This window comes from Toxotes jaculatrix, chromosome 1, assembly GCF_017976425.1.
Source record: "Toxotes jaculatrix isolate fToxJac2 chromosome 1, fToxJac2.pri, whole genome shotgun sequence".
In the NCBI taxonomy this organism is placed as follows: Eukaryota; Metazoa; Chordata; class Actinopteri; family Toxotidae; genus Toxotes; species Toxotes jaculatrix.
This window is the reverse complement of record NC_054394.1, coordinates 26,405,580-26,419,313: the sequence shown is the minus strand read 5'-3', so window position 1 is coordinate 26,419,313 and position 13,734 is coordinate 26,405,580. Positions and strand designations below refer to the sequence as shown.

The window sequence follows — 13,734 nt, the reverse complement described above, 5'->3', positions numbered from 1 at the left end:
TTTCATCAACAGTCTAATCCAAAAAAAAAAAAAACTGGTCATGTTGCCTTAGGGTTTGATAACAAAATGGTTTCTGGGAACTGCAGTGGACCAACACATATCAAATATCCCTAAGCTTGGTTCTAGTACTGCATATTCACTAACAAATATCTGGATAAAATCATAGAAACACAACAGCATTGCACAGACAGCAAGTCAAAATAAATAAAAGAAAGTGGTCAGTCATGGCCTCATGATGACTATTAAAAGGCTAAAGAAAATAAATGGGTCTTTAGAGATCAAGATATAGCAAGTAAACATGGTTATATAACCAATGCAAGTTTTCAAAAACTTATTTTTGAAATGTTTCACGAGTAAGAAAATCTATCTATCTATGTTAGAGCTTATAGAAACACAGGTTGCATTTTGGTGAGGAACTGAATGTAAACAGAAACTTTGTTTACAAGAAAACTCTGTGGTGAGCAAAAATTATTTTACTCTCCCAAAAAAAAAAAATGACTCCTTTATTTATTATGACAATGCTCATGACCTCCTCTTCTCTAACAACTTGACAATCAGCATGCAAAGAAATGAACTCTGTGTATCTTTAATTACATGACTACCAGGGCGAATACTTTATTCTGAATACTTTTTACCATAATGCACTCTTCCAGGAAAATGGATTACTGGTATCACAGTCATATTAACAGACTTTTCAGCTGTGGAGTGGAATATAATTATAAGGATAAGTGGGTTTTCAAATTTCCTTCAATATAACACAAGATTGTGATCCATCCTGATGAAAAGAATAATCTTCAGAGATCATGCTGCAATGTAGAGTAAGTTCCTATCCACTCCTTTATCTTACATTTACATTTATGACATCTGGCAAATGCTTATTTGGCATGACATAAACAGTGCTCAGTTTTCATTACTCTGTCAAAGATAAAACCAGATTCCTGCACACAGCAAGTGGAGTGGAAATATGTATATGTTGATAACAGAAAAGATGCAGAGGCTGATTGTTTAGCCTTTAACAACAAAGTCATTAATGTAAGATGACCTCACACTGACGACTGAACAGCCGCAATTAAAATGTTCTCCATGAGTGGCTCTGGACTGAAAAGCAGCTCAGAGGGCAATTTAGGTTCTACCACCGCCTTTGTCAGAGCCAGCTTTCCTGGAAATGTTTATGCCAATTAATTAACTCTTTGTTTAATCCTTATACCTCTAAATGAAAATTAATTCACATTCATATGAAATGTAATCAAACATGCTGTGTTACGTGTGAAATATCTCTGTCTTTTAGCCTCTTTGGCCTTTTGAGGGATTCTCCTCCGGACATTTAAAAGTGGGTCTGTTTATGAGTAGCTCATCTATGTGATAAAATCTGAACCACTCAGCTCAGCGTGACCTTCTACATTCCACATAAAAAAAAACACCTACAGACCAAACCTCTGAAGCAGCATGAGAAGTAGAGGCCTGCGAGACAACTACAGCCATGTACAATAGAGGCCTTGTCCTGTAGTCAGTGAAAGAGATCAACACTGAGAAAATGGGGGGAAATGCTGGCATTTAGAGGAATGAGATGGGTAGACAAATATCAGTTATCAAGCCTCATGTGACGAAAATGATCAATACAAATTTAGTGGGTAGCTGGATGTGAAGGTCAAAAGACAGGATACAGGAAAAAAAAAAAATCAAACAAAACCATGGTGGACACACCAGAGAGGTGGGAGAGAAGAAGGCGTGTTTACATAATCTATCCTTTATTTTAAGCAACTCTAGCTGTGTGACTCCAGGGAGGCCATTATCAAATATAAATCAAACTTTACTTATTAGTGCATGTCCATGTTTTGCCTCGAATTTTATTAAACTGGAAATGAGTATTAAGTGTAGTGCAGCTTTTTAAACAATAGTTACGGTATGAAATGGTATAATAAAAACTGATGGCAAAAATACATCAAAATCCAGTCACTGTATTTCACGAAGCTACAGCTGTACAGTATGTTGAGCACAATGCTAAAATAGAATGCTAACATGCTAAACACGATAATTATAGCCCTATAATATTGTCAGACTGATTCCTTTGGATAAAACAAACTTTTATCTACTAACGTGTGGAATTTGGTGCTTTGAAGCACCAAGACATCTCCCTCTGTCTCCTTTATAATTACCATGGCAAAGACACACATGCACAAACACACAAACCCAGTGGCCTTTGTGTTGCGAACTCCCACGGGTGTAAATATCACCCCGCAGCCCTTTTTTCTCCTGTGGAGTCAAGAAGCTACAATGCTGTCAAGTAGCTCAACACCCACTAAATGAATTCCAGATGCTTGGAGCTGAGAAACTGGGGCAACGATGGTGAAATATTTTAGACATTCAACACATGTCCTGCTGATGCCAGAAGAGCAAGTCTTTGACAGTAGCAGCAGGCTGTATAGTTGATATACACACGCTTACACACACACAGTTCTGTAGATAGATACAGTCAAGCACACTGATATACTGTATAGGCATGCATTCTTATCTAACTGTAGTCTCGGTGGGTACGCATTTAGACTGTCTACACTCCTTTAAAATCAACAAACCTTCTAATGGCCAAAATTAGGAATTTCCTTAATTAGGGTACTGTATTTCTCTTTGGTACCATGCTAAAGTGTAAACAAATAGAAATACAGTGGCAAAAATGGAAGCCGCCGTGACCTGAAATAACGGTGTTCAGAGCAGCTCAGTGTTGTTTGTAGGGTCGTTATCTGTACACAACACCAGTAATCCTATCTGTATATTACATGTATAAGACAAGTTGGACACTTGCTGTGTCTGTCCTCAGGTCAGGATGCTATTTACAAGACTAAGAAGACTGACAGATGTATAAATATCATTACTTATATTTCAGATGTAAAGCACAGCTTCATTTGAATTACATAAGAATTTATTTTATTTTTATTAGTTTGTTTTACTTAGACAACTGGTTGCTGATCAGCAGAAACAGTGTGCAAATGAGCCAAAGTATGTACTCAATGTATGTACTCAATATGCACAAAATACTAGAGGGTGCAATCATAAATAAGATGACTGATCCCAATTAGTTCCACAAAGTTGGGAAAAAGGGAGCACCAGTATTAGATGTCTGCTTGGTACCTGCAGATACTCTGATCTGTATCAGGTGAAAAAAGAAATCGGAGCACCCCTAGTGTCATTAATTACAACAGTGGAGCATACACTTTGTCAGGTATTATCCGTGACACATCTCCATCTGGTACATGTGCAGCACAAGTCATTATACTAACAAAGTCAGCCGCGACCTGAGGTGGCAGATGAAGTGTATATGCTCCCATATGAAAGCTGTCATTTTCTTCAAGAGTCAACATGACAGAGGAAACTCATCTAGAACTCACCAAACCTCTGGCACAAATGAAACTCTTATTTTATTTTTTCTCCCACACATATACTGTATATACACTATGTATGTGATTTTTACTTTATCTTAACTTGATCTTTACCTGGTTGCTTCAAAAATTTGTGGGCGCGTGAAGACTTGAACTTCAACGCACAAACTCAACTGTGATATGTCAGATAGCAGTGCAGTGCAAACAGCAAGTTTTTACACTCACTCTAGGAAGCGGGTGATATACTGGCGACTGCAGAGTGACCACCTGGGCAGGGAGGTGCCATACAGGAGCTGTGGAGACATGACGAAAGGTCGTTTCCCAATGGGTTCACAGTCATTACCGTTGCCATCATGCTGAATCCCAAAGCTGTGACATAAAAGCACATCCCACAGAGTGGGCAATTAAAGTCAGTGGGCACAACATGTAATACATGACTCAAAAAGCAAATATGTGCCACATAAAACAAGTGGATGTGTCTGCCTATGAACTGTACACGTGTAGATGCCAACAATTAACATTTATTATTTTGATGTGGGTGCAGCAGTAATGAGCCACTAAGTTTCTGCCACAAAGAAAAATCTGTACACAGTGGTGACAAAAGAAAGCAAGGTAAACAAACTGTTATTAATCCCATAACACCTGTAACAATGAGGTTAAAGCCACAATTGAACCTTAAACCTTAATGTGAAATTAAGCTTATAAATGCTCATATGAAATTTGTGGTGACGTTCAATGTTTCTGAGGGTTCAAAATTTGATTAAACAGCAGTTAAACTTTGACACTTTAACAGGGAAGGGGGCAACATCATCAGGCCTCTCAGTTTTAGCGGGCAGCTGTTAAAACGACAAAGGTTGCTGGCATATTTAATCAGCTGTAGGCGTATGTGAATTCAGAGAATACTAATACTACATAATGAAACTTAACTTTTGTCTGGTGACATTAAACTTGGATTTGTAATTTTATACTCAGTCAAAGGTTCTTTCTCCAACTAAAAGAAAACAAAAGAAAACAAACAAACAAACAAAAAACGCTTTGCTGTCTGAAGCTTTGCTAGCAGCTAGTTAGCCTAGCCCTCCTGTCTGGATCATAGTTTGCTTTTTTGGACAACTGCTTTACATCAATACAAAATCAATAAAGAAATTAGCCTCTTTGCAGTACTATCTGTTGCAAGCTCTAGCTTTAAGCTTCTCATGATGGAAGAAGGAAAAAACAAAATCACTGTTACTATGTTCATTCTCTTTAGTTAATCAGAAGAGGAAACCTACGACCTAAGCAGTAGATGAAACACAAATCTAACCTAAATGGGGTCTAATTATTAAGACTTGTGGTGACAAAACTTTATACACATTTTATCTTTAAAAAATACTATGTAAAATAAATAACACATGTAAACTCATAAAAATATTTCATTGCACTTCTGAATGCTAAAAAAAAAAAACCTCAGTCTATCAGTAGACCACTGGAACTTTTTCTCCCTGCAGGAAGAACCACTTGGTATTCACAATGAGCTCCTGTCAATCCGGGACTTGTTCATGAATTCAACATGAAATATACCCTGAACATTTATCCAGGACTAGCTGTCAACCGTGCACACATGTGGTGGAGAATAAGGTTCTGTCAATACCTTATCAAAGGGGAGGTGTTAAGGCAATCCAAGCTCAGCTGCATTACAACAATCAAGATGAACAAACACAATGAAGCTATCAACCACACACTGTTTTCAATTAGTCTGAGGAGAATCTCATTTTAATTGCAATTTGCGTGGATTTATAAATAGACTGATGGAGTAGAAGTAACAATGTTTACTTTTCTATGTGCCTATTACAGTCTGATTTATTCCTCATCATTACAACACAACAGGGCCACAGGCACAATGTTGAGTGTTATAATGTGACAGTGGTGCCAATAAAATCTGTATTTTTTTTATTTTTTCTTATACAGAGGGCATACATAAAAAAAAATTCTAATCAGAGTAACAACTTGTCTCTGTGCAGCATTAAATGCATATTTCCATTCACAAGAAATAAACTAAATGCATACGAAAATCAATGCGTAAGATATGGTGTAACGGTGTGTGTTCTTAATCCTACTTTCAAAATTAGTGTGGTCTGTAAATCCAGGGAGCCACAATGCCACAGGCAGTTTGTAATAGCTTAGTTGCAGCTTAGTTGAAGTAAAAGGAATAATTTTTAAAATTTCTAATTACATATCAAAGACTCAACCTAAAAGCTTGTTTACCACAGCAACAACGGGGCTAAACATTTTTTCTAAATGACAGAATTCAAAATTCAAATTGCTTGTATTGCAATTAACCTGACAGTACAAATTACTGTGGCAGAATGATACCGTATACTCCCACCCTTATTTTCCAGTCTTATTTTTCAGTCCCTTTAGTCCTTTAGTCAGTCAAACACCCAGTGTCACTCACATAGATAGAATGGAAATTAGCTCTCCTCTGTTCTTACAACAAAAAATAATAATTAACCGACTAATTAAATACTCATAATAACAGGTTATTTAAAATATAATTTGTCAGGAGAGGTTACAAACAGTGCTCGTTTCTTTACTCCTGCCTTGAAATTTCCGCTGGAATATGCCTTTTGTTTGATGTACTGTTTTGTGTTTGTCTATTTTGTGTATGTTTGTTTGTGTATTTCTGTTTGTTTAAATACTCTTTATTTCTTTTAATTATCCAGTCTGTTGTGACGTCATCTGTGGAAGAAAATCCTCAAACACGAATCTCAAAAATGGTAATTAAGAGGCTGCAAGAACTGTGATGAAAAATAGTAGTAATGGGTAACAGAGGGCCAATTTATCATCAGGAGAATGTGCACCCACCTTTGTGAGGAATTTGTTTATATAAAGTAGTTCAGTACAAACCAAGGTGTGTTAACACATTCAGACAGACAGAACATTAATGTGATGAACAATCAAGAAATCAGTTCCAACTTCTGATAAACTAAATTTTTATGGCTTTATTACAGCACATAATGTTCTGCAATCAGCTCATTTCCTCTTTGTCTGTTATGAATTTTTGCACTCACAGATAAGAAAAGATGACCTAAGTTTCTCAAAAAGTAGACTCACAATGCCAGTGTAATAATGTCCAATGAATGGAAGGAACCATAAATGAAAAGTGAATAGATTACAATAGAGGAGAAAAGAATTAAAAAAAACCTGTTAGTGGTAAGGAAATTTTGTTTCCACAGCTTGTACAGAGCGTACTGAAACTAACCCATCTTCATCATCATTATCATAATACAGCAGCTCATATTTCACTGAACTCCAGTTTGTAAGACTATCAGTCATTGCTTAGTCACTGTTAGTAGGCACAGATGTTCTGTCAAGCTTTAGATTAGTTAACAAAATTCTGTATTAAGAACAATAGTTGTCATTTCAAAAACTTTGGTGTCTTTTTTTCGTTAGCCTTTCCAAAATCAAAAAAACAAGAACAATAGTTTAACATGTTTAAACCGTGTGTATATCTGCTCTAATGTGAGATGCACTCAGTGGCATGCTAAGCTAACTACCCTCCAACCTACAGTATTAACCTAGCCAGGGCAAGAAGCATTTCATACTAGATTACTTTGTGGAGTTAGAGTATACCTTGTTTTCTTAAAAAGCCCCATTCACAACTAACACTGACGGCTTTGTCCCTGCTCTTTATTGGATTTGGGGGAATTGTAATTCCAGCGACCAGTCAGTTGCATTAAGGTTAATTAAGTGAAATGGTGATGCTGTGCTTTTATCATCTACTTTTCTGCTGATTGTTTAACAATGTGAATATTTGAGGAGTAAGAGTGTGGCCTGAGGTAGAAGGGGATGAGTTACATGGCTCTTGTTACAGTTCAACACTTTGAGCTGAAAGAAAGTGAGAAGTGAGTGTGCGCTTGTGTGTGTGTGCAGTTAACCTTACTTGTGTCCCAGCTCGTGCGCTACAGTGAAGGCCAATGGGAGGCCTGTGTCCTCACTAATGCTGCAACTGCGATGCGGCTGACAGATCCCCGCCACATGAGAGAGACCCAGAGTCTCACAAGGTATGTTGATGGCTGCACAGATGTCCTTCCTTTGAAAAGGAAAGGTGTCGGTGAGATATCCGTTGAAACAGAGGTCAACATGAAGAGAGAAGACACTGAGGATCCGAATGATAAGGTGATAGATAACAGATAAAAATGATGGGAGGTTAAAAAAAAAAGAAGTAGGAAAGGGAAGTGGTGGGGAAAAAAATATGAAACGGGCTGATTAAAAAAAAAAAATCACACTGGCTTCAAGCTGTGTGCATTCATTTGACAAATGTCTTCTACAACAAGCAGATGTACAGGTTCCTAATGAAGTGCTCACTGCATGTTGCCATGAACATATCACAGACCGCTCATTCGGACATCTGCTTAATATAGGAGAGAGCTCACAATGACTAGTTTGTACTAAAAGTAAAACTTTGACATTTTTGGACATTTTGGGTTTTGGCAAGGTAAAAAGACAAATACAAGAAATGCTTAAAATCCAAAAGCCAGAAAACTTTTCATTAATTTTTTGGTGGATAGTTGTATCTATGAGCAAAACAGCACAGGTACACTGAAACACTAAGATAAGTTAGGTCCAAAGACGTATTGTTCTGTGGTGGTAGGCCTTTATTTACCACCTTAATACTGTGTCTACATTTCAGCCTCATTTTTCAGTCGTCCATATCAAACATGGTCGAAATAGATACGCTTCTATTTCAGACAATCCAGCTGTCTATGTAGGCCACGTAACGGCTCACTTTTCCCTCGCGCTATATGCGTTTAAACTTGACCCGAAGTGTATTTTTAAACTTTGAGTATCTTCCATTTTATGCATGTAACGACAGCGATTGTGTGTTGGGCTCTGACATCATGTCTACACAGGAGAAGCAGCGTGAGCAGCACATTAGAGGACGAGCAGCAGCAGCTCCAGTCGTCCGCCTGTGTCTACACTGGATATGTTCAGGCACTGTAGTGAGTTGCAGATCACCTGCATTTTGGCAGCACCCAGAGCCCAATACAATTTTTTTTTTATAAATTATATATAGTGTGCAAATAAAATGCAAGCCTTTTCGAAGTCTGTGTAGACACCTGGATTAATTAAAATAGACAAATATCTGTTGCATCAGGCACCTGTGATGGGCGTCGACGCGGCTGAAATGCCTCCAGTGTAGACACTCCGTGAGCGCTGCCAAAGACCTACATTCAAACTGTGCCTGAAAGCACAAACGAGTACAACAGCTGGGTTTTACTCTCTACAGCTATGTAACAAATGAAAAGAAAAAGAAAAGCTACATCTCAGCACAGCTGGGCAATCATGAAGTGAAGCAAAGGTGAATGTCGGATTGTCGAGCCAGACTGAGGCAGATACTGTTTCTCAGTGTTCACAGATATGTAGGTGATAACTATCAAGGACAGGAGTGAAATGGCAGGAACATACTACAGTCTCAAAGAATCATTCTTCCACCTCCATTCTGGTCCATCCTATTGATACTTTCAACAAACACTAGATTTCTTCTGTAGGTAGAAAGCTGAGGGATTTCATTTTGAGGTGACAAGAACAGTACCCCGAATTGCGGTACCAAGGTGACCAGCACTAGACCTCTCCTGTCAGAGCCAGAGATTTAAGTTTCGACTGTACCTGGTTCACAAGTAAACAACAGAAACCTTTTTGTCGCGGTAAATATTCTGCAACCTTGTGAATGTCTTCACTCCCTTATTCACAAAATGAAGACAGTCTGTCTGTTCCTTATTTGCAAACAGCATTTGAACAGAACTGTTTTTCTAAAGGAGTGTTTACTTGCTCGAGTCTTAATGCTGTGAATTATGTGGGATTTTGCAGGGGGGAACTTTGATAAAAGCTCATGTTTGTCCAGTACTTGATTATGCAACTGGTGTTTGGGGTCAGAACCAAGGAGTTAACCAGTACATCTGATATATTTCCTTGGAATTCATATATATGCTCCAACTCTACCAATAATAGGAGATATAGGGTTGGAGCTGTGTGATGATCAGTGAAAGCTTTGTATAGGCAGGTTATGAAATGGGTTAATTAATATGGGCAAGAATATTTAAGGTGGATCAAGGTCTAAGGTAAAAAGTGATTCACAATGTAAAACGTGGAGTTAGAAATTATGTGCGGTTGAGAGTGAGAGAGCTTGGTAAATTGACTTTTCACTTACCTGGTGAGCAGAACCGCGACATCGTGGTGCAGTGGATGTTCGTCTCCTTTCATGTTGAGTTTCTTCTGCCACTTACAGAAGCTGTTCAAGCTGTTGTCCGCATGGTGGGTAATCTTTAAGTCGTCCTGTTATCCACGTCACATTGAGATGAAAACATACAGTAAACAAATCAAAAACTTGCAGCTAATGTACTCTAAGTGTACAAAATTGGCTGTTGCTGGAGCGCGGCACAGCGAAAAACACAGGTTCTATTTGATAAAAAATTCTATAAAATAACTGCTTTAGGTTCAGCAGAAGTGCACTGCTTTTTGCCCTTTAATGGGCCCTAATAACAGTCATTCAGACAAGAATAAGGTAAAATAGTATCATATGCCACTGTGATGCTGTGTTTATGCCATTCTCACACCAACCTTATCTGCAGTATATTTCTATATATTGTATATTGTGTATATTGTATTGAACTCAAATGTTTAATGACACGTCTCTGCTACATACGTAATTCAGTTTGTATCTTTCTTTTTTGAGCCTGATTTGTCTCCATATTATCAGTTCACTCGTTTGTTGTTCTTGTAATAGCTTCAGTTCTGTTTATTTGCTTCATGCACATCTATATCTTATTATCTGATGCGGCAGAGGACAACAAAGAACACACTTAAGTTCTATCTGATAAGCGCTGACGGCTGCCAGCCACATAAAAGCAACAATTATTTCAAACAAGAATATAAGCACAAAGTATGACTCATAGTGGAGTGGACAGACAGACAGACAGACAGACAGACAGACAGACAGACAGATTGACAGATTGACAGATTGACAGATAGACAGATAGATAGATAGATAGATAGATAGATAGATAGATAGATAGATAGATAGATAGATAGATAGATAGATTTGTTCTTGGTATAATCTAAAAAATTTCTGGTATAATCTCAAAAAAAAAAAACACAGTTCATCAACATACACAAATACATTTTTACCTCATCCTGTTCCAGTAGGATGAGTCGAACGACTACTATGTTGATTGCGTTTCCAATACTGGCATCTCTGAATAGACCCGCCACCTGAAAATAAATAGATAAATAAAAAAGAATTTATTAAACATTAGGACATCACATGATTCCTACTGGGATTCCTACACTGGGTAGGTCAAAATAATCCTTAAATAATCTTAATGACACAATTAATATAATAAAAAAGGCTGTTGATATATAATTTGTTCCATATGATAGACCTTTCTATATGGTTTGACCAAAAAGTTTTATATTTAAAAAGTCAGACTGCTGTGACAGAGCCATTACTCCAGCATCTGACTGTGAGTGATTTGACTGTTGGATTTCAATTTCGAGGCCAATGCATACACTTAAACACAGCTTTTGCAAATTTGCTCAGAACAAAACAATGCATGAAACATTTCCCCTTTCAGAAACATCTTGTGCTCTGTTTGGCCATTTTGATTCCTTTTATGCATCAAGCAACCTGCAATATAGTCATTCAGAGGACTCCTGTCTCTGGGGGATGAAAACAGCCTCACACCTTCAAGGTCTGGTACATCGCACCTTGCATTTTAACAACTACCCAACCTCCAAGGTTTGAGACCTATTTATTCCACGTTCTTACAAATTATTAAAGGTATTAAAGGTCTAAGTGCCTTTAAAGGCTTAATGGTCTATCTATCAGTTTAACATTTCTAGTTGTATGCCACACAAATATCAACAAATGCTACAAAATTACCCTTTCAACTTTGAGTGACTGTAACTTTGACTTTCTAGTTTGCGCTCAACTAAGATGTAAGGCATAAAAACTGGCGTCCTACACCCTAAAATAATTTCTTCCTCAAAATAAGATGGTTTGCTTGGATGGTTTTGTCACTGGGTTATTTTATATCCACAGCATCAAAACTAATGAGAAACTCAGGTGTGAAAATTGCATTTAAAAAAGTCTATAGCTCTGACAGTAACTTGTGCTCTTGAGCCAAGGCTGTATGTGAAAATTCAGAGAGCTGCTTTATAAAGGGCAGGAGGCGGTATGAGGCTGATTACCGGAGAACAGGGAAGGATCAAGGTTCGCCGTGTGGAGAAACGAGAAGCGAGAACCGTGAAACAAAGGTCTCACGTGACACAAGACTGTGAGCATCATTATCAGCTGGCTCAACAGAGGCTTCCCCAATGAGCAACGCCAACGCTTTACTGTCGATCTGTTACGGTCTCACCACGCTCTCGCTCTCACGTTAAGGTCTCATTAAACTCTCTAGTTAATGCCTTTTGAAGTTGGTAGCATGTGTCGTTTCCTTTTGCCGGAAACATGCATATCACAAATTGTTTTTCTGTTACGGGTGGTTACCATTTCGTTCTGACTCCAGAGCACAGGGGCGGTATGTTGGATAATTTTTTATCCAACTATGATGGCATTTGTTAACAAAACATTGTTGTATTAATACTGGCAGCACTGAGCCTGTGGTCTGTTTAGCAAAGTCAAGATGCACACAGTAACTGAAAAAGAAGCCGTAATTGGAAAGACGAGGGAGGACGGTGGAGAACGACTCTGCACATGATGAGGAACAGATAAATGACTGTAACAGTGCATTTACTACAAGCATAATGATGCTTGAAAAGTCTGCTCAGGTGTGTAGAGGCCAGGTGTGCAGAGGTGACAAAAAGCATTCAGGGTTTGAACTTTTCTCTGACTCTCTCCGCTTTTTTCTTCACACCACTACTTCCATTGCTTTTCACTTGTACAACCAAGTGCAACTCCATGAAATAAAAAACAAAACGAAACAAAACAATGCATTTGTACATAACCACTCAGTTACTACACGGACTTGCAGGGGCAACACTCACATTATACTGGCCAGATTTCTTTCATTTTTCTTGTTGTTGGACAAAACGTCTACATACTGAACCTTCTGTACAAATTGCGAGAGGCACTTTGGACAGAACAGCTTTGACACACATAAAGGGCTTAATTCATCAAAACTCTGTTTATACGAGCTGCCTCTCATAGTAGCACTCATTCACCGATATTTTTAGCACATCTTGTAAATGAACTGACTTGGCAACAATTTTTAACAGCTTATCAGGAACAATAAATATGCTTTCAGTCTATCTTTATCATTTCTTCTCTTTTGTCGTTCTTGCGAATAAAAACAGAGCTGCAGCTATTTGAGGCTCATGAATTTGTTTTTGCAACAATGTGCTGTTATTTTTTTTTTACATGTTTCCTCTCAAGCCACATACTGTGCATTTGCACCAAATACTGAAGGTTAAATAGTGCTTAATGAGTTCCCCTTGCCTCTATCTTTACTGTACGTCCTTAGGGTCAGCTTGTTTGTTAACACAGTGATAATAAATATCCCAGAGGAAATGCAATAATTTACCAGTAGATCACCATGTGAAAGGAAGTGGGGAGCTATTTTTGTGAAAGGGCTTCCAATTTCTTTCTGCCGAGATTGACTCTCCAGGCTGTTACATCTGTGTAAATCATGTCAGTGGGTGCACGCAGTACAGCAGAACGCAAACATATGAACCTTTTGTGAAGTGACAACTTCAAGACGGCGTCTGCGATGAGACAATGGAGCATCTGGTGGCTGAGGAAGATGATGCCATTACTTACTGTTTGGACATGTGCAAGAGGTTGTTTCCCTTGATCCCGTGCAAGATTGTTTTCACCGAGCTGAATTGTTTGGAAGTTCAAAGCTGTAGTGTAAAGGACTCAAAAAAAGAACCATGAGAGGATGTGGAGAATAATGGCAACTTCCTCTGTGTATTATTGTCTGTTAAGTCAGTTAATCCGTGGGCTTCTCTGTCAGTGAATTCCCTTTCCTGATATTCTGTCCTCTGACAGGACTTTCAGTAGCTGCAGTCAAATCAGACATGACTTTACTGTGGAAAAACCCACGCATGAGCTAATCAATACCAGAAAAGGAGTCAGTTTACTTAACCCCTAACTAGGAGGTAGTTATATCATTTATTATGACAGGCTCCAGGGTCATGGTTGAAAAAAGATAGATGAAAAAAGTTTAATCCACTCATTGTGTCACCTGGCACGAGGATGGAAAAACTGAAACACAATCTGGTGTCAAACAGCAGTGACATCCAAAACATCTGGGAAGATGTTTTGGAGTCACTGCTGTGGGAAGATTTTTTTTTTTTTTTACAGATTTTAGGTTATTACATA

The 13,734-nt window shown here is 38.2% G+C and overlaps 1 protein-coding gene across 1 annotated transcript in view; it reads right to left on the bottom strand.

Annotated features, from left to right (window-relative positions):
• The window catches only part of LOC121183339 (A disintegrin and metalloproteinase with thrombospondin motifs 7), a 64,023-nt gene that overhangs the window by 36,232 nt on the left and 14,057 nt on the right, over positions 1-13,734 (bottom strand). Inside the window, exons 5-8 of the mRNA XM_041040381.1 lie at positions 10,539-10,622; positions 9,562-9,686; positions 7,294-7,443; positions 3,600-3,743 (exon numbers count right to left, since the gene is read on the bottom strand). Of these exons, the coding sequence (XP_040896315.1) occupies positions 3,600-3,743; positions 7,294-7,443; positions 9,562-9,686; positions 10,539-10,622 (503 nt within the window). The remainder of the gene's footprint in view (positions 1-3,599; positions 3,744-7,293; positions 7,444-9,561; positions 9,687-10,538; positions 10,623-13,734) is intronic.